This window comes from Camelus dromedarius, chromosome 5 (genome assembly GCF_036321535.1).
Source record: "Camelus dromedarius isolate mCamDro1 chromosome 5, mCamDro1.pat, whole genome shotgun sequence".
NCBI lineage: Eukaryota > Metazoa > Chordata > Mammalia > Artiodactyla > Camelidae > Camelus > Camelus dromedarius.
The window spans coordinates 65,665,748-65,685,349 of NC_087440.1; the positions used below are offsets into that span (position 1 = coordinate 65,665,748).

Consider the following 19,602-nt stretch of genomic DNA (forward strand, 5'->3'; position numbering starts at 1 on the left):
GAGGTCTCTGATACATTAAGTGATAAAGCCACTTGTAGAAAAAAACCCAAAACAAATACCAAAAAACTGTATCTGCTTCTCCATCTGACCATCTGTTTATTTGTGTGTAGAAAAGGTCTGGAGGGGCCACAGCATACTTATGAGTGTCATTCCTGAGGAGTGGAAGTGGGGGCAGAAGCTTTCACTTTTTACCCATTACTCTTCTCTGTTGTTTGAATTTTTAATAATAGGCATTTGTTCCTTTTATAATTACTAATGTGAAGGAAAACATAAAAAGATTTAAAAATGAAAAGAAAGTGGTTTGTCTCTCTCAAATTCTTAATTTCCATTCATTGAAACATGACCTTATGTATTTTATTTACCTAAGTGTGTCTGACTTTTTTTTTAAATTTTTTAGTTAGTGTTGCCTTTTGAGGGTGATGAAATGCAACAAGTTACTGCTTGTATTTATAAGAAAAGATTTCCTTTTCTTCATCATTGTAATGATTTCATTTTCCACAGTACCTGAGGGAATCCTGCATGTTCTAACACTGATGTGAGCCTCCACCTCGAAGCTCCCTGCTCTAAACCTTCTAGTCTCTCACTTGGGAACCAGAAAGTCAGCCCCATTTTTTGGAGACTGATGTGTTCTTAATTTTACATTTAGCTCTTGTTTGGACTTTCTAATCCTTGGTTAATTTAAATTTTTTCCCACCACCCTGCAGCTACTTTAATCAGAGAGTGTTTGAAGAACAGAAGACTATTTGGTTTTATTGTACCTGTACCCCTTCAGTGAAAATAGCCTTATCATATTTTCAAATTTGAAAAGTAATGCACAAACACTGGCCAATACAAATATAAAAATGATAAAGATGTCTGATCACCCAAAACCCCACACCCAGAGATAACATCACTAACATTTGATTAATATCTTTCCAGTTATCTCTTTGTGCTTCCTCTCTTTCACATATCTAGAATCACATACCCACATTTATTATGTAGTATATATATTTTAATGTAAAGGGTTCATAACATGTATTTTCTTTCATAATCTCTTTTTACTTAATTAATATGTCATGGACATCTTTTCACATCAGTATACATCCACATCCTTATTTATAATAGCTGTATGGGATTTAATTGCATGGATATTTAACCAGTTCTCTATTGAGGGTTTTTAGGTTGTTTCCAATTCTTTGCTAGTATAAATTGTGCTGTAATGAAGATTGTTTTATGTGCTTTTGTCTTAGGATGAATTCCTAGAAGTGGAATTATTGAATCAGAGAATTTTCATCTTCAAAATTTTGATAGCTATTTGTTGTCAGACTGTTTTTCAAAAGATTGTAAAAATGTTCAGCTTGTGAATTTTAGGGTAGACTGATTCTTCATGCTCCGCCAATAATAGACAGAGGTATTTTTAAAAATCTTTGTAATCTGATGGATTAAAAATTACATATACTTTTAGTTTTATTTTATGTAGTGAGATTGAGTATTTATCATCTGTTTATTGGTCACTTATACACTTTTTTTTGATTTGCCTGTTCTTGTCCTTTGCCTGTTTTTGATACATGATTTTATTTATTTCTCATAGAAACAATTTGCTCTCTAATGGGCTTAGCCTGAAATCACTCGCTGAGACTGTTTTGAACTTTCCCCTTGACAAGTCTGTTCTACTTCGTTGCAGCAACTGGGATGCTGAGAATCTTACTGAGGACCAGGTACTACTTATCAGAGTAGCTGAAGAATGGAAGAGCTATTGCTTGTGAAGTAAAATGGTTTTCAAAATTCTAATCCTCAAATATAAGTACTGGGTGGAAATACTTTAAAATAGACTCATTGTCTAATGATGCCCAAATAACTGGTCTTTAATAACACAGATGCCACTTAAATAAAAGGGTGAGAGTCTCTATTCTATTTTTGTTTGAGCATTTACTGTATGCCAGGCATTTCGGAAAATGTACCTTTTTGAAAATCATGAATACAAGTGCATAATTTAAAAAACCAGTGTTACAAGACTTATAAGAAGCAGCAAGTAGTTCCCTGCCTTCCTCCCCCCATTCCTAATTGCTCTTCCTTCTTGTCAGAGACAACTAATTTCATTTCTTTCTGGTAATTATCATTGTATTTTTAAATTACATGCATATATTGCTTTTTCTTATTTTACATATTGTCTTTTGACTCCTTACTGTGGAAGACATGATTTAGTACTCCTGCAATTCCGCTATCCCCAGATAGAGACTTAATTCCCTTCCGCGTGCTCCCAATATAGGTAAATCATCATTTTTATTAGATCAATATCTACTTATATTGATATTATTTATAGCTGTTCCACATAGTAAACTGCAGTTTTTTTCTTATACAACTTTTTGTTTACCCAGGAGTAAAAATTTACATTTTTATTTGTTTAGTTTTCTATATACCTATTAACTATTTCAACCCCAGACTCTTTGACAGCCCTATATAGAGATCTCCTCTCTCTGGTTCAGGCATAATCAGGTAACTTATGCATTTCATTTCCCCTTGGAGCCAGCCCCCTGGAGCCCTCGGTCTTCCTGCTCCTTTCAGGACTGTTTGCACTCCAGCCCTGTTGCCCAACTCTCTCATCTTGGATTTTGCGTTTACCATCAGCCTGGGAACTCCCTTCCCCTCTCCTCTATAGTAGATCCTCAGTTTTTTAAATTGCATGTCTTCTTTCTTGGTGAAGTACATTTATAATAGCTTCCTGAGAAAGGGAGCATGGGGAGTTAATTTACGACACCCTGCATGTCTGACAAGACATTGGTTTCCCTATTAACTGATAGTTTGGCTGAGGACAGCATTTTAGGGTGGAAATCATTTTCCTTCAGAACTTTGAAGGCTTCCAGTGTTGACGTTGAGCATGTGACTTATTTTTCTTTCTGGAAAATATTCTCTTTATTCTCAGCTTTTAAAATTCATGATGATGTCTGTTAGTATGGGCCATTTTTCATTATAGTCTTAGATTCAGTGGACCCTTTCAGTCTGGCAGCTCATGTCTTTCAGTTCAGAGAATTATTCTCATAATATTTATTAGAAAATTTTCCTCCTTTTTGTTTGTAGAACTCGGATTATTTGGATATTAGATCCCCTGACTTGATCCTCTAATTTTCTTAAAAAAATTTTTTGTCTTTGATTTTCCATCTCTATATTTTTTGTTTTACCTTCAGGGAAATTTCCTCAAGTATGTCTTTCAGTATTTCAATCAAAATTTTAATTATTTCTATCATATTAAGTTACAAGAGCTCCTTGGTCTTCTCTGAATATTTACTTTTAAAATAACTTTGCATCTTTGTTTAGTGGATATAATATCTTCTGTAATCTTAGAGTATTGGAGATTTCTGAAGTTTCTTTCTCCTTCCCACATTGCCTCTTTTTCCTCTGAGATCCTAATTTTAAATGTTTGATTTGGTCTTTGTCTTTCACATTAAGATTTTTCTCAAATGTTTAGATCCTTAGCTATCCATTTATATTTACAAAGGAGACATTAAAGCACCGATTGAATCTATCAGCTAATGAAGGAGTAAATAAAATATGGTATAGCCATACAATGGAATATTATTCAGCAATAAAAAGGATACATGCTACAACATGGATGAGTCTTGAAAACTAATGCTAAGTGAAATAAGCCAGTTATATAATATCACATTTTGTATGATTCCATTTATATGAAATATTCAGAACAGGCAGATCTATGGAGACAGAAAATAATGATTGCCTAGAGCTGGGAGTAATGGGGGACGATTGCTAAAGGATATAAGGCTTCTTACTGGAGTGATGAAAATATTCTAAATTGATTGTGGTGATGGTTGCACAATTCTGTAAATATACTAAAAATCCTGAATCCTGCAACATCTGTAACAGACATCTTTAGGACAATTGGAGACATTAGAATAAATCTGTGTATTATTAGATTTTATCAGTGTTAAAGTTCTTAGGTGTAATAATGGTGGTGTGATCCTGTAGAAAAGTGTCCTTATTCCTAGGAGATGCAAACCAAACTATTGAGAGTATCATAATAGCTGCAACTTAATTTTGAAATGTGTTGAACCAAAAAAAATTTGTGTGGTGTATGTATTATAAAGATATAAAGCAAATGTTGATAATTGTGAATGTCAGTTGTCATTCTTTTAACTTTTATGGAGGTTTGAAAAGTTTCAAAATAAAACATGGGGAAGAAAAAGTTAATTGCTCCCAAATTTGAAACCAAATTTGTGATCCATATTATTGTGAGAATTCAGAATTTCCAAAGATTCTTACTCATTCTTTATTTAAAATATTTTTTATTGTTGTAGTTCAATTATAAACATAATGCTTAATGAGATTTTATAAAATGCAAAAAATAGTATTTAAATTAAACACTTAAAAAATGGAATGAGAGCAAAGCACATATGGCCAGATTTTTTTGACTGGTGGATTTTATTATTAGTAACTATAGATTACAGTCAAATGTCAGTCACTGTATAAATCTTTTTTGTCATACTACTCAGTTTCTCCAGAGATGAATCTTCTTGTCCTCTGCCCAAGAGTTGTAAGTCTCACAGCCTGTATTCTGGTAGCTGAGTGGGAGAGAAGGTGCTGTTAGTCTCATCATTCAATATACAGACTTTCCCATACTCCCCCTTTTTTCTGGTGACACTTGGACCCCAACCTCTGCCATGCCCGATATTACTAGGTCCAGATCCTCTGTGATTTAGCCAGTATATGACTTAAACTTACCTAAACCCAAACCCTGCACATACAGTAAAACAAAGCAGAAATATGAGTTTTTTGCAACAGTTTTGACCTGCAGGCTGGAAAATGCAAGGCTTTGGGAGCAACGAGTTTTGAATTGCTTACAGACTGAAGGGTTTTATGGGTAAATACGGAAGTTTTTTGGCTTTTTCAACTGATTGGTTGCCTAGTGATCTTCTTCCTAATTTGGATTAGGGTAGCTGAGACAGGGGAACAAGGAGGTCCAAAGATGGCATGGGCAGACTTGATGTTTGGGGGTTGACTGGCATCCTCTGCTGATTTTTGAGAAGAGATGTAAATTTCTGCAGCTTACATTAAGTTTCATTTTCTTTAATGAGCCTATGTTAACTAACTCCGTTTTGTTCCTGACATAAGTGGCTCTGTTTTAGTTTTGGTTCCATAAACTTTTACTCTTCTGGGTTAGAGAAAGCATAATTAATTGCCTGACTCTGCACTGGTAAAAGAGGAGATCTGGGGTTATAAGTGTTCTTTACAGAGACTTCCACCTTATCCTCCTGCTTGTATCATTGCTTTCACAGATACCTCATGCCTCCCATTCCATTCCTATGCTTTGCCATTTTTGTGGCTCAAATTAATTTGATTTTTGGATTTTTTGCTCACCAACCCCTATAGGCCCAGGTTTCAGACTTCTCTTGTTTGCTGAGTGGGTTACCATTTGTTCATCCTTCCAAAACATTGTTAATGGAAATAGTTAGCAATAGTTAGTAACTTAAGGTTAATATTATCCTGTGAGAGAGTTCTGGGAATCAAATTATCTGAATTTATTTTCTACAACTTTTCTGATTTGCTGTGACCCTGAGTAAGTTACTTCTTTGTGCCTTGGTTGTTTTGTTCCTTTCTTTGAATAGTTTTAATGAAATATAATTTACATACAATAAAATCCACCCATTTAAAGTATATAAATCAATGGATTTTAGTGTATTTACAGAGTTGTATAACCATTACCACAATCTGGTTTGTTTTTTTAACTTTATTTATTTTACAATATCATATTTTTAAAATTGAAGGATAGTTGACATATAGTATGGTATATTACAGGTATATAATAGTGATTAACAATTTTTAAAGGTTATATTCCATTTGTAGTTATTATAAAATATTGCTATATTCCCCATGTTGTACAGTACATCTTTGTAGCTTATTTTATACCTGATAGTTTGTACCTCTTAATCGTCTACCTCCATCTTGCCCCTCTTTCTTCTCTCTCCCCACTGGTAACTACTAGTTCCTTCTCTACATCTGTGAGTCTGTTTCTTTTCTATTATATTCACTAGTTTGTTATATTTTTTTGGATTCCACATGTAAGTGATATCTTACAGTATTTGTCTTTCTCTGTCTGACTTATTTCACTTAGCATGATGCCCTCCAAGTCCATCCATACTGTACACCAGAAACTAATACAACATTTTAAATCACCTGTACTTCAATTAAAAAGCAAACAAACAAACGACCCATTTAAAATACGGGCAGAAGAACTGAACAGACATTTTTCCAAAAGAGGAAATGCAGATGGCCAACAGGAGCATGAAAAGCTGCTCAACATCACTAATATCAGGGAAATGCAAATCAAAATCATGAGACACCATCTCATACCTGTCAGAATGGCCATCATCAAAAAGAACACAAATAACAAATGTTGGCAAGGATGTGGAGAAAAGGAAACCCCTTTACACAGTGGGTGGGAATGCAAATTGGTGCAGCCACTATGGAAAACAATATAGAGGTTTCTCAAAACCCCAAAACAGAACCACCACATGGCCCAGCAGTTCCACTCCTGGGTACACACCCAAGAAAAACAAAAACATTAATTCAAAAAGATACATACTCCCACTATTAACAGCGGCACTATTTACAGTTGCCAAGACATGGAAGCATCCCAGGTTCACATCAGCAGATGAATGGACAAAGCAGATATAACACATACCTACAGTGGAATACAACTCACCCATAAGAAAGAAGGACATTTTGCCATTTGTAACTCTTCATTCACTTTTTTTTCACTTCAAAAACCAGAATTTTATAACTGGCATAAACATTTACATTACATCAAAAACAACAAAATACCTAGAAATAAGCTTAACCAAGGAGGTTACCTATATTCTTCAGACTGTAAAACATTGATGAAGGAAATTGAAGATGATACAAAGAAATGGAAAGATACCTTGTGCTCTTGGATTGGAAGAATCAACATTATCAAAATGGCCACACTATCCAAAGCAATCTACAGATCCAATACAAGCCCTGTCAAAATACTCAGGACATTTTTCACAGAACTAGAACAAACAATTCCAGAATTTATGTGGAACCATGAAAGTCCCTGAATTGCCAGAGAAATCTTTTTGTAGGTCTTTTTTTTCTCTTCTTTTTGTTCTCTTTTCTTGTGGTTTGATGACTAGAGAAGTTCCTTTAACATTTGTTGTAAAGCTGATTTGGTGGTGCTGAATTCTTTTAGCTTTTGCTTATCTGTGAAGCTTTTGATTTCTCCATCAAATCTGAATGAGAGCCTTGCTGGATAGAGTATTGGTTGTAAATTTTCCCCTTTCATCACTTTAAATATATTGTGCCACTCCCTTCTGGCCTGTAGAATTTCTGCTGAAAAATCAGCTGATAACCTTATGAGAGTTCCCTTGTATGTTATTTGTTGCTTTCCTCTTGCTGATTTTATTTTCTCCTTATCCTTAATTTTTGTCAATTTGATGACTACATGCCTTGGTGTGTTCCTCTTTGGGCTGATCCTGTGTGGAACTTTCTGTGCTTCCTGGACTTGGGTGACTGTTTCCTTCCCCAAGTTAGGCAAGTTTTCGGTGATTATCTCTCCAAAAATTTTCTCAGGTCCTTTCTGTCTCTCTTCTCTTTCTGGGACCCCTATAATGTGAATATTAGTGTACTTCATGTTGTCCCAGAGTTCTCTTAAACTATCCTCATTTCTTTTCATTCTTTTTTCTTTTCTCTATTCTGCAGTAGTGAGTTCCACTAATCTGTCTTCTAGCTGACGGATCTGTTCTTCTGCCTCATTTAGTCTATTCTTGGTTCCTTGTAGTGTGTTATTCATTTCAGTGACTTTATTCTTCAACTCTGTTTGGGTATTCTTTATATTTTCCAACTCTTTGCTAAAAACTTCACTCTGTGCATCTATACTCCTCTTGAGTTCTCTGAACATCTTCGCTATCATTACTCTAAACTCTTTCTCGGATAAATTGCTTATCTCTTCATCACTTATTTCTTCTTCTGGGATTATATCTTGTGCCTTGGCCTGGGAGATATTCCTCTGCTGCTTCATATTGTCTATCTTTCTATTTGTATTTTTAGGTAGGACCTTGGGGAGGTGGCCCTCTGTGGGAGATGTCCTGTGCGTCCCAGCAGTACATTCCTCTCTTGTCACCCAAGGGCCAGGGTCCAGCCAGTCCCAGTGTAGAGTCTGGCCTGTGTTTGTGGATTCCTTCCACAGGCTTTGGGATTGTGGTTTTCCTATTTCTGGTATCTGCCCCCTAGTGGATGAGGCTGGGCTAGAGGCTTATGCAGGTTTCCTGGCAGGAGGAGCCGGTGCCTGCCCACTGCTGGGTGAAGCTTGGTCCTGGACCTCTGGTGGGTAGGGCTGTGTCTAGAGGCGTTTGGGGCTCAAGAAGTCTGCTGATGGCTGGGGCTGTGTTCCTACTTACTATGTTGTTTGGCCTGAGGCTTCCCAGCCCTTAAGCCTACAGGCTGTTGGGTGGGGCCAGGTCTTGGTGCTAATGATCCAATCAAAATGTCAACCTCCAGGAAAGCTCTTGTAGATGAACACTCCCAGAATGCCCCACACCACCAGCTTTTATGTCCCCTAGGGGAGCCACAGCCATCCCCTACTTCCCCAGGAGCCATCCCCCTTCTAAAACCAGAAGCAGGTCTGGCCCACGTTCCTATGAAATCACTGCCTCTGCTCTTGGACCTCGTGCATGTGAGATTCTGTGTACACTTCCCCAAAAAATGAAGACTCTGTTTCCCCCAGTCCCATGGGGCTCCTGGAATTAAGCCCCTCTGGCCTTCAAAACCAGATGTACTGGGGTCTCCTTCTCCCAGTGCCGGAACCTTGGGCTGGGGAGCCTGACATGGGGCTCAGAACTCTCACTCGTGTGGGAGGGCCTCTGTGACTTCATTATTCTTCAGCTTGTGGGTCCCCTACCCGGGGGCAGGGGGATGAAGTATGGGCCCAATTATTTCGTGAGCACGCTCTTCCTACCCTCCCACTGTGGTTCCCTCTTTATGTTTCCAGTTAAGGATCTTTTTCACTAGGTTCTGGTCTTTTTTCCCCATTGGTTGTTTAGCTGTCAGTTACGGTTTTGACGTAGTCTTGAGAAGAGGTGAGCTTGTGGTCCTACTAGTCCACCATCTTGACCTCAAAATCCTACCACAGTCTAGTTTTAAAACATTTTCATCACTCCAAAAAGAAACCCTATACTCATTAGCAGTTACTTCCCATCTCACCTCCCCAACACCCCAGCCTTAGGCCACCACTAATCTACTTTTTGTCTCTATAGTTTTGCCTATTCTGGACATTTCATATAAATAAAATTATACAATATGTTTTTTTTTGTGATTGGCTTCTTCACTTACCATGTTTTTGTGGTTCATCCATGTTGTAGCGTTTATTGGTACTTCATTTCTTTTTTGTTGTTAAATAACACTCCATTGTGTGGATATACCACGTTTTGTTTATTCATTCATCAGTTGGTAGAGATTTGGATTGCTTTTATTTTTTGGCTTAAGAATAATATCACTATGAACATCTATGTGTAAGTTTTTATGTTGACATCTCTTGGGTAAATACCTAGGATGGAATTACTGGGTCATATGATAACTTTATGTTTAACTGGTTGAGGAACTGCCGAACTATTTTCCGAAGTAGCTGTACCATTTTATAGTCCCACCAGCAATGTATGAGGGTTCCAATTTTCCATAACTGTACCAACATTTATTACCATCTTCTTGACTAGAGCCATCCTAGTAGGTGTGAAGTGGTATTTTGCTGTGGTTTTGATTAACGTTTCCCTAGTGATCAGTGGTGCTGAGCATCTTTCATTTGTATATTGGCTATTTGTATATCTTTTTTGGAGAAATGCCTATACAAACCCTTTGTTCATATTTTAATTGTTTTATTTGTCTTTAAATTGTTGAGTTTTAAAAGATATATATACAATACATAATACATATGTATAAATGTATATATATCACGTTATACATATATTCTTTATATATTCAGTACACTAGTTTCATATCAGATATATAATTTATAAGTATTTTCTCCCATTCTGAAGATTGACTTTTTACTTAAGCACAAAAGTTTTAAATTTTGATGAGGTCCAGGTATCTGTTTTTTCTTTTCTTGCTCATGCTTTTGGTGTCATATCTAAGAAATTGTTGCCTAACCCAAGGTCATGAACATTTACTCTTATGTTCTCTTCTAAAGTCTTGTGTTTTAGCTCTTATACGTAGGTTCTTGATCCATTTGGAGTTAATTTTTGTGTGTGATGTGAGGTAGGGGTCAAACTTTAGTCTTTTGCATGTGGACATCCAGTTGTTTCAGCACCATTTGTTGAAAGAACCTTGGTTTCCTTATCATTTGAAAACAATTTGTTAAAAAGGCATTCTGAGCTATTCACATTCAAGCACCCTCTTTTCCTGTGGAAGACAGCTGGCTGATAGAGATGTCAATTGTTGGGTCTAGGTGGAAAATTTTATCTAAACCTTTTTTTCTATTATTTTATTCTTTTTTCTATTATTCTAAAACCACAAAAAAATCCACACTAATATTATTATTTACCAGGCTTGATTAGTAAAGATGAATTAAAGAAATTTTAAAGTCCTTACATGGTTTCTTGGAAAAAGCTATTAATTAATTACAGTTTTGACTACTTTTATTTATGGCCAGCTTGCCTGTGAGCAGTTGCTTGGGAGAATGACTTACACTATTAAATACATGAATTCCAGAAATGGGCCCTTGTGACTTTTGACTTGAGATCCATGTTTGAAATAGTTTGTTTTCATTGTTTTGCACATCTTATTAATAAGTACAGAAGTTTGTTTCTTATCAACAACTACACAGGCCTCCTAATGAGTCTCGATTTCAGTTGTTCTAGATGATGACCATTCCCAAAGCGAAGTTCATGTACTAGTTATCAGACCTTTAGTAACTACCCTACCCCAAACTTGAGAAAAATCTGTCCAGCAGGTTTGGTGGCAGATGGAAAGAAACTAGGCTGATTTATATAGATTGGGAATTTCGAGCATTTAGAGTAAGTTATTATTTTAGTTAAAAACATAGGAAACACAAGGATTTATTATGCTATTTGATTTATTTTTGCACAGTTTGAAATTTTTCATAATAGAAGGGTTTTAAAGAGTACATGGTGTCTGGGTTACTGTATATCCTGAATTAGAATTTAGAAGTTGTCTCTGTCTTTGTGATTGACTTTGAAGTTGCTCTCTCTGATTTGCCTCCCAGATTCCACTGATCTCTGACTTTTCTCTTCAGGTAATTTATGCTGCCAGGGATGCCCAGATTTCAGTGGCTCTCTTTCTCCATCTTCTTGGATACCCTTTCTCTAGGAATTCAACTCTAGAAGAAAAGGATGACTGCATTGGCTGGAGAAAAGTCTTGGAGAAATGCCAGGATGTGGTAGATATCCCATTCCGAAGTAAAGGAATCAGCAGATTGGGAGAAGAGGTTAATGGGGAATCAACAGAATCTCAGCAGAAGCCAAGAAATAAGAAGTCTAAGACTGATGGAACAATGTCAGGCAACCACCAAGCAAGAGACCCCAGAAAACATAAAAGAAAGCCCTTGGGAGTGGGCTATTCTGCCAGGTAACTGAGTTGTTTCTTGTCTAGTAAAGAGTCAGAGGCCCAGCCTCCAGCAAAAGACGAGATGCCTCCCCTTGGATCTGGGGAGATGGCTTGTGTAGTAATGGGGCAGAGGCTCTCCTGGATTAATTTTATTACTCCTTTCTTTCAAGGACATTTGGGGCTATCTTTTTTTGTTTTCTTTTTGGCGCTATCCTTTGGTTTATTTGTGTATTTTTTTCCTTTGCCCTTCTTATACTTTTTTATTTGGGGGCAGTTGGAGTGGAAATGAGAGCTTAACCTAGCTTTGTCACTGACCTCGATGTGACGTCAGATCTGTGCTTCTCCAATTGTAAGTGAGGGCATAATTGTTATTCCTTGTTTGCTTCAGGATAGCTGTGAAAATGAATAACATGAAGTGCCTCATACTTTTCAGGAGAAATGCATCGTCTGAGTTCTTGTTCATTTGGTATTTGATTAGAGTGGCATCTAGCTCTAAGCCAATGTTATTCTCTAGCCAATGAGAATTTTCCTGTACAGCTTCTGCCTCTACTGCAGAAAGATAACTAATAAGTACTTTGGAGTAGAAGTTTGGTCCCTATAGCAAAGTGCCTTTAGGAATTGGATGATTAAATTGAAGCAAGTATTGCATATGAACCAGAAATAAATCCACATGGCACTCATTACTTTAGCTTGAAGTTCTTTAATTTTAATTTACTTTGTTTAATCCAGTGGTTACTCTACAGGGAAGTTTTTTTGGTGCTCTGTTCCTATTTGCTTTCATAGTTGAACCATGTAAACACTACCTAATGTCCCGATCCATAAATATAAAAACTAAGAGTATAAAGTAATTCATTTTAATTTCTGTTTCCTACCCCAGTGCAGATGGAGGAGTAAACATGGTTTCTTGCCTTGTTTCTTTGTTTTTCCATAAATGTAATGTTTGACCCTAGCGTTGAGAATAGCTTGGGTCACTGGGAAGAGAACATAGGGAGGCATTTGATAGCTTGATCAACAGTTATCTCCCAGATTTAGATTTCTCTCTGCCTTCCCCACAGAAAATCACCCCTCTATGATAACTGCTTTCTCCATGCTCCTGATGGACAGCCCCTCTGCACCTGTGATCGAAGGAAGGCTCAGTGGTACCTGGACAAAGGCATTGGAGGTTTGAGATTCAGCTGTCATATTTGATCTGTGATTCGGTGCATGTGGGCACTGGCTGGAGTTGGAGTGAGATAAGGGAGAGGGATGGATGGAAGATGGCAGAGAGACCTTGAGACACGTGGGACTGGGCTGTTCAAAACCCAGAAATAGTGATCTCTACCAGGACACAGGAGAGCAGTTGAGGTGGTGCTTCTTCCCTAGGGGAGAAGTGGGCAGTCATACGCTAACACTGCTTCTTTTCTCCAAGAGCTGGTGAGTGAAGAACCTTTTGTGGTCAAGCTACAGTTCGAACCTGCGGGGAGACCCGAATCCCCGGGGGACTACTACTTGATGGTCAAAGAGAACCTGTGTGTAGTGTGTGGCAAGAAAGACTCATACATTCGGTGAGTGTGGGGCAAGGCTACCGTTTTGTCTGCCTCTCATGGAAATTGCCCTTGAAGCCACACGCAGAGCCCCTCAGTAGGCTTGGCTGAGTCTGCCCACTTTGGCTGAGAGACTTGTCCCTAGGGGCATCCCAGTTTCCCCGAGAGCTTTGACGTCTTGCCTGGTCTTGCTGTAGTGGCTCCTGTCTGTCCTGGGGCAGCCAGTTCTTAGTTTCTGGGATGAAACACTTCTCAGTAACAGATTGCCATGAAGAGAGTAGTTCCCTTTCGCTCATGAAGGAACGGAGACCAGTGCCTTCTCTCTGTGTCCTTATGATCCTCCCTTGAGTGGCTCACAAGCTTTCTGATTCTTGGTACTGTCCATGAAGTATCCAGATGACCTGAAGGCACCTTCTGGAAGAGTCTGGAAGATTATTCTGAGTCAAGGTCCCCCCACAAAGAAGGTGAAGCTACCACTGGGCTGGGGTGCCCAGACATCTGGGCTTTCTGCTGGTTTCTGTGGAGTAACTCACTTCCCTCCTTCTCCACTTGCAAAGTGAGACAAATAGTTGCTGCCAAGAGTTTTTCCTGAGATCTTAGTCCTCCTTAGAAAATGATGATGGACTTCGATGAACCAGGGAAATAGTTTCAGATAAGGGATTCCTCAGATGAAGGAAACTGGCTTTCACAGATCACCAGGCTTCCAGAATTTCAGTAGAGGTTATCTGCTACATGCTTTGAGAGAAAGTTCTTTTCCAGATGTTAAGGGCCATTGGAATTTCTTCTTATTTCTCGGATACTTTTCCTTGTGGGAGCACTGCTTTCTCAAAGGTTGTTATTAGCCTCTTCCTCCCCTTGGCCCGCCAGTGAAGTCCAGCAGCAGGTAGTCTGCACTCACTTGGGGGAGAGGGCAGCCTAAGGCATGTAGGTAGGTGGCCAAGAATGAGATAGGTAGTATTGCTTTTATGTCATCTCTGCTGAATTGTGGCACCCAGGGCATCTCAGTCGTGTTTAGACGCAGATCAGAATCCCAGTAGCCCATCTGCCAACTCTGTGTGTGTTCTGTGTCATATGCTAATGAGCATTGCCTTCCGGGTGGGGGTGGGGCTCGTTTAGGAAGAACGTGATTCCGCACGAGTACCGAAAGCACTTCCCCATTGAAATGAAGGACCACAACTCCCACGACGTGCTGCTGCTCTGCACCTCCTGCCATGCCATCTCCAACTACTATGACAACCACTTGAAGCAGCAGCTGGCCAGGGAGTTCCAGGCCCCCATTGGCTCCGAGGAGGGCCTGCGCCTGCTGGAAGACCCCGAGCGCCGGCAGGTGCGTTCTGGGGCCAGGGCCCTACTCAACGCGGAGAGCCTGCCTGCTCACCGAAAGGAGGAGCTGCTGCGGGCACTCAGAGAGTTTTATAACACAGACACGGTCACGGACGAGATGCTTCAGGAGGCTGCCAGCCTGGAGACCAGGTACAGTCTACGGTGCTGCCCACAGGGCATTGAGGATTAACCCAGTGACATTAACCCTGACTGCTCAGTGAGAACGCTTGCCAGGGAGTGAGCATTAGTCACTGAGGTCAGGGCACAGCCTCATGCTCATCCCATTAAGTCTCCAGTGGCTTAAGATACCATGCAGGTGGGACAGAACTATCTATTTGCTAATTTACTTTCCACAGGAGACTTGCCTTCTGTCCTTGACCCTTTAAGGTCATATACTTATGTCCAGCCATTTTCATGATTAGCGGGAGAGTTCAAATGCCTTATACACTTTATGCAAAAGGTCAGCACATAAGAGGAAAATAAGAGTCAAAAAATGCCCTCAAATCTCTGGAGTTGCCCATGAAGTACAGTGTTTGTGGTTTTGCAGCTCTTCCCTTATCTAGATCTGTGGGAACTGGGACAAACGGATCCATGTTTCCGTCTCGCCTGCACTCTGGGGTTTTGGCCCACGGAGTGGAATGTTGGCTAGAGATGTTGTTACTCTTTAAATTCCTTTTCACCCTTTACCTTCCTTGCTTGCTTCTCTCTCCTTCCCCATGAGTACATAGTTGAATTCAGATCGTTTAATTCAGTGTTCCTAAATGAGAAGCATTTTATGGCGCTGAGAGATGACTGGGCACGTGGCCCAGATGATAAAAACTCTGGGCTACCTGCTGTAGTTTTGCTTCCCAACTGCCACTTCTTTCAATAGTTCTAAGGGTTGAAATAATTAAACTTATAAGTTCACAAATTCTGATACTGATGCTGGTTGCCTATAGTGTTTGTTATAAAATTTCTAAAAACCCACCTCCCCAAACTTGATTATAGCAACAAATATTTATTGAACAAATTTTTATTGATACCCTAATCTATTTAACCAAGTTAATAAACTTTCTATAAATTGCCTTCATTATTTCTTATAACGACCCTATAAGGTAGAATTCAGATTTCTTACTGGTAACTGCTAACATTATAGCCTATATTTTTAAAAATCTTTCAAAGTTTAAAAAAATTATTATTGAATTTTATCCTTATAACTATTTTCTAAGTTCTATATTAGGTCCCACGAAGTTGAAGTAACCTGCCAAGGTCATTTTAGAAATGAATGAGATTGGCTCCTTTAACCAATTCCCAGATGTATTTCCTAAAACAGCTAAACTTCCCCTTTCAGTCACAGACCTTACTAACAAATGCATCTTGCTGACCTGGATGGAAGGGTCCTGGACTTGGATGTCTAGGACCAAGAAGAATAGCTGTTTGGGGAAGGTCAGACAAGTTAGTGGGATGCTTATGAGCTAAATAATAAAATGCCTGCAGCTACCCAGAGGGCAGGAATACTGCTAGACTGTGCAGGGGGTGGTCTTGAGAGGGAGGATTGAGGGGGGTGCAGATGCAAGGAGAAGAACTGAAGACTGTGGGCAGGGAGCTTCCTCGAGAAAGGTGATCTTTCTTCACATGAGCTGACATCACTGTTCACAGGGCATCTTAGGAAGGAGGCAGGGTTCATCTCATTTAACAGCACTAGCCACACAACCGAGCAACCCTGGGAGCATTTCACTGTGACCTAAATACATCTCTTGGATGTGGTTTGGCATTCTTTTTATGAGAAGGAAGGCACCAAAGAAATATGCCACCTTCATTTTACATTCAGGCATTACACTGTGATGAAAACTGGAACCGGTGGGCTGATGCAAGAGCTCATAAAAAGGCTGAATATGATTCAGAATGAGTAACTTAAAAGAAGGGTGAACTGGTAACTGGGTAACCCTGGAGTTGATGAAGGACCAACATTCTTCACCCACCATCAGCCAGACAGCGGGGCCCCTCTAATGGAGGCTGAGCAGATGCAGTGAGTGGCCTTCCTATAGGTTCAGCACAGAATCCCCCAGTGCCTTCTGCTGGATTGTGTGTAATACATTGGAACTATTTTTTAAAAGGCAGATATGAAAAAGAGGATGTTTTTCAAAGCATCAAAGTGCCAGCCCTTTAGGGGTCCAGCAGCGTCCTCATGTACCCCCAGGGAAGCTCCTTGACCCATAGTGTTTGGCACCATTGTGAGGCTGTCCTGTGCTTGCTTCCCTCAGACCCTTGTACTTTGTGTCTCAGCAGGATTTCCAATGAAAGCTACATCCCTCATGGGCTGAAGGTGGTGCAGCGCCACACCCGGGGCGGGCTGCGCTCCCTCATGCAGCTGGAGAGCCGCTGGCGCCAGCACTTCCTGGACTCCATGCAGCCCAAGCACCTGCCCCAGCAGTGGTCGGTGGACCACAACCATCAGAAGCTGCTCCGGAAATACGGGGAAGACCTTCCCATCAAGCTGTCTTGATAGGGGCTTCCCTTCCAGGCAAGAACAGCTGGGAAGCTGGAGCCAAGGTTGAAAAGACACCTCTTCCTGTTTTAATGCCATTAGTTGTCAAAGCCTGATGACACAACTCACAATACTAACCTGTACTGATCCCAGGGTGCTTCTGGTGGAGCAAAGCTGTTGTTTTTTAAGGGGAGCTTATGGTTTTGAATTTTCATTGGGCCGGGTAAGAACTCTTATTTTTGTGGACAAGTGGGGGCCTTGGCCTTCATTTTACTCTCCCATCTTCTGCTTTCTCTGCTCAGACGACAGATGAAGGCTTCTCCCTGAAGTGTTTTTGTCAAGACTCTCAGATTTTTAATACTTTTCTTCCCTGTTGATTTATCTCAAACAGGCGCTGTCAAATATTTCAATCCTGTCAAATGAGGAGGGGAGAAAACATTCTTCCAGAAGTTGGAGGGGTGCAAAGGGGTCAAATTTATTTTCCCAGGTCAAACTTATAAATTCTTTGGCTTACTGCTCTCCTGCAACTCACCTGGTTGGTATCCAGGCCATCTCTGTGACTTCAGTTTATTTCATATGCTTGAAAATCCTCCCCTTTCCACGTGCAGGACCAAAGGAGCAACCTCCTGCCAGATGCATCTGCCGTAATGCGGGAGGGAATCCTTTTTTGGAAATAGGCCTTCAACCTGGGTAGGGCAGAGGGAGGCAGAAGCACTGTCTCCCAGAAAACTTGGGGGATTGTCTCAGCTTTCCCTTGAGTGCCATTCATCATCTGCTCATTGCGGTCCCCCTGCCCTGAACCACAAGGATTTTTTGCTAAATCCCTTCCTGAGAGGAAGATGATCTTTTCTCAGAATCGGTATCAGATCCCTTCAGTGTTCTGTGTTCCATCAGATTTGCAATACTGACCTCTTTTAAGTTCTTAATTCTTTCCCAGCGTCATTTGGTCAGGTTGCAGTGAGAGGATTTCTCCATCTCCCCTCAGGCCTGGGACACTGAGATTAATTAGTATGTTTAGATGTTCAAAACGGTGGTATTTCATCTTTCAGAATGGGAGGCTGCCACTTTGATCATCGAACCAACTTGTTGTTGATTAGTATTTTTTTAAAGTATTAAGAAAGCTTTCTTAACTTAGAAGATCTTAACAAGCTTAAAAAAGAATTTTATGGCCAGAATCCAACAAGAGCTCTGTTTTGGAATTATGCCCGAGTTGGTGATGGTTGCTTTAACATTGATAAATAAAACTTCTTCTAAGCACAGAGTTCACTAATTATAAATGTAAAACTTTTTCTTCATAACTTTATAAAATCAGTAGATATTCTTGGGGAAGGAGATCTTTATCCTACAGGTCCCTGCTGTGTGGCAGCCCGTGGTATGTGTGTGTAGATATCCCCCACACATAGCATCCCAGACACACAGCGCTGGCCCGTCCACAGCAGCCCACGACCTCTGTATGGCCTGCATTTTGTTCTGCCCCTTCATTCCCGCTTGTCCTCAAACAGGTGTTTCTGGGATCTAAACTAGAAATCCTTGAAAACAAATAGTTTGTTTTGGGGACCTTATGTTCAACGCAGCAGGTTATTATGGGGCACATGTCTCCATGACTGTACTGCACAGAGCCGGTGGTGGAGAACCATAGGATGGATGGTGGTCGTCGTAGTAGTCAGGCTTGCCACGAGGTGGCACTCAGAGATCTTGTTTTATATTCATTCTCACGAAATAAGGGGCTTTTGTACATGTTTCCTGGAATAACTCATGACTTATGTTTCAGTTTGTGCACATCTGATTTTGAGTAATTTTGATAGCGTTAAAAGAAAAATGCCTTCCTCTGAAGCAAGAGAGTAGGGCTCTTCCTTTCTCTTTCCCTGTGATCCTCATTCTAAGAGGTGAGAAATATGTAAGAGGTTGCTTAAGAAGTGCTGCGGTTGCTGTGGGAAGAAGGCATGGGTTCTCCAGCAGAGCTCCCTACAAAGCTTAGTAACGTAGAGCCAGCAGCCAAGATAAAGGAAAAATGTAGACTGTGGCATAAGAAATTTCTCGTCTTTTTCGGAAGACTTACTGTGTGGATTTGAACCTTTTTGTTTTCTGAGTCAGCCTTGGATTTTAGCATCCTTTCCCTGAGACTGACAGTTACTATCTCAAATGACTTATTTTAGGGTAAGCATATTTTAAAATAAAAATTTTTTCTGATATAAAAGTAATGTGTATGCTCGTTAAAGATGAATCTAAAGAAAGAATAAAAATCCATGTAAAACAGAGCTAATCTTTGCTGTTATGTTTATGAATATCCCCCTTTCATTTTTTTTTAAATGCATATAATACATGTAATATTTAAACGAAGTTGAGAGTCATATATTCAGCTTGGTTTCCTATTTTTTTTCCCCTCATGTAACATGATATCACAAGTAATTTCTTGTGTCTTTAAATTTTTAAAAGTAGATTTCTAGTAACTTTACCTTAACTTTAATTATCTATTCCCACACTGTTGAAAATTTCGGTGGTTTCAGATACTCTGTTAATGTCAATGAGTGTGTGATAAACTTCTTTGTGTTTGAATCTTTCACTGTATCTTTGATCAGTTCTTTAGAGGAGAACCCTAGAAATTGGATTGCAAGGAGGGGAACTCACATTGCTGGAGTGAGTACAAATTGATAACCACCTTTTAGGAGTTTCTAGCAAGGCAATGCCTCTCTTTGACCCTTTACTCATGTCCTTGTGCAT

At 39.7% G+C, this 19,602-nt stretch overlaps 1 protein-coding gene across 3 annotated transcripts in view; it reads left to right on the forward strand.

Annotated features, from left to right (window-relative positions):
- EXD2 (exonuclease 3'-5' domain containing 2) overlaps nucleotides 1–19,139 on the forward strand; it is a 71,639-nt gene extending 52,500 nt beyond the window's left edge. For 2 of the 3 annotated variants that reach the window (XM_031453929.2, XM_031453928.2), the window contains exons 4-9: nucleotides 1,571–1,697; nucleotides 11,258–11,589; nucleotides 12,624–12,730; nucleotides 12,977–13,112; nucleotides 14,208–14,564; nucleotides 16,680–19,139. In XM_031453929.2, the coding sequence (XP_031309789.1) occupies nucleotides 1,571–1,697; nucleotides 11,258–11,589; nucleotides 12,624–12,730; nucleotides 12,977–13,112; nucleotides 14,208–14,564; nucleotides 16,680–16,899 (1,279 nt within the window). In that variant the 3' untranslated portion in view covers nucleotides 16,900–19,139. The remainder of the gene's footprint in view (nucleotides 1–1,570; nucleotides 1,698–11,257; nucleotides 11,590–12,623; nucleotides 12,731–12,976; nucleotides 13,113–14,207; nucleotides 14,565–16,679) is intronic. The other variant, XM_010976596.3, reaches the window with a different exon arrangement.
- Nucleotides 19,140–19,602: the final 463 nt, after the last annotated feature.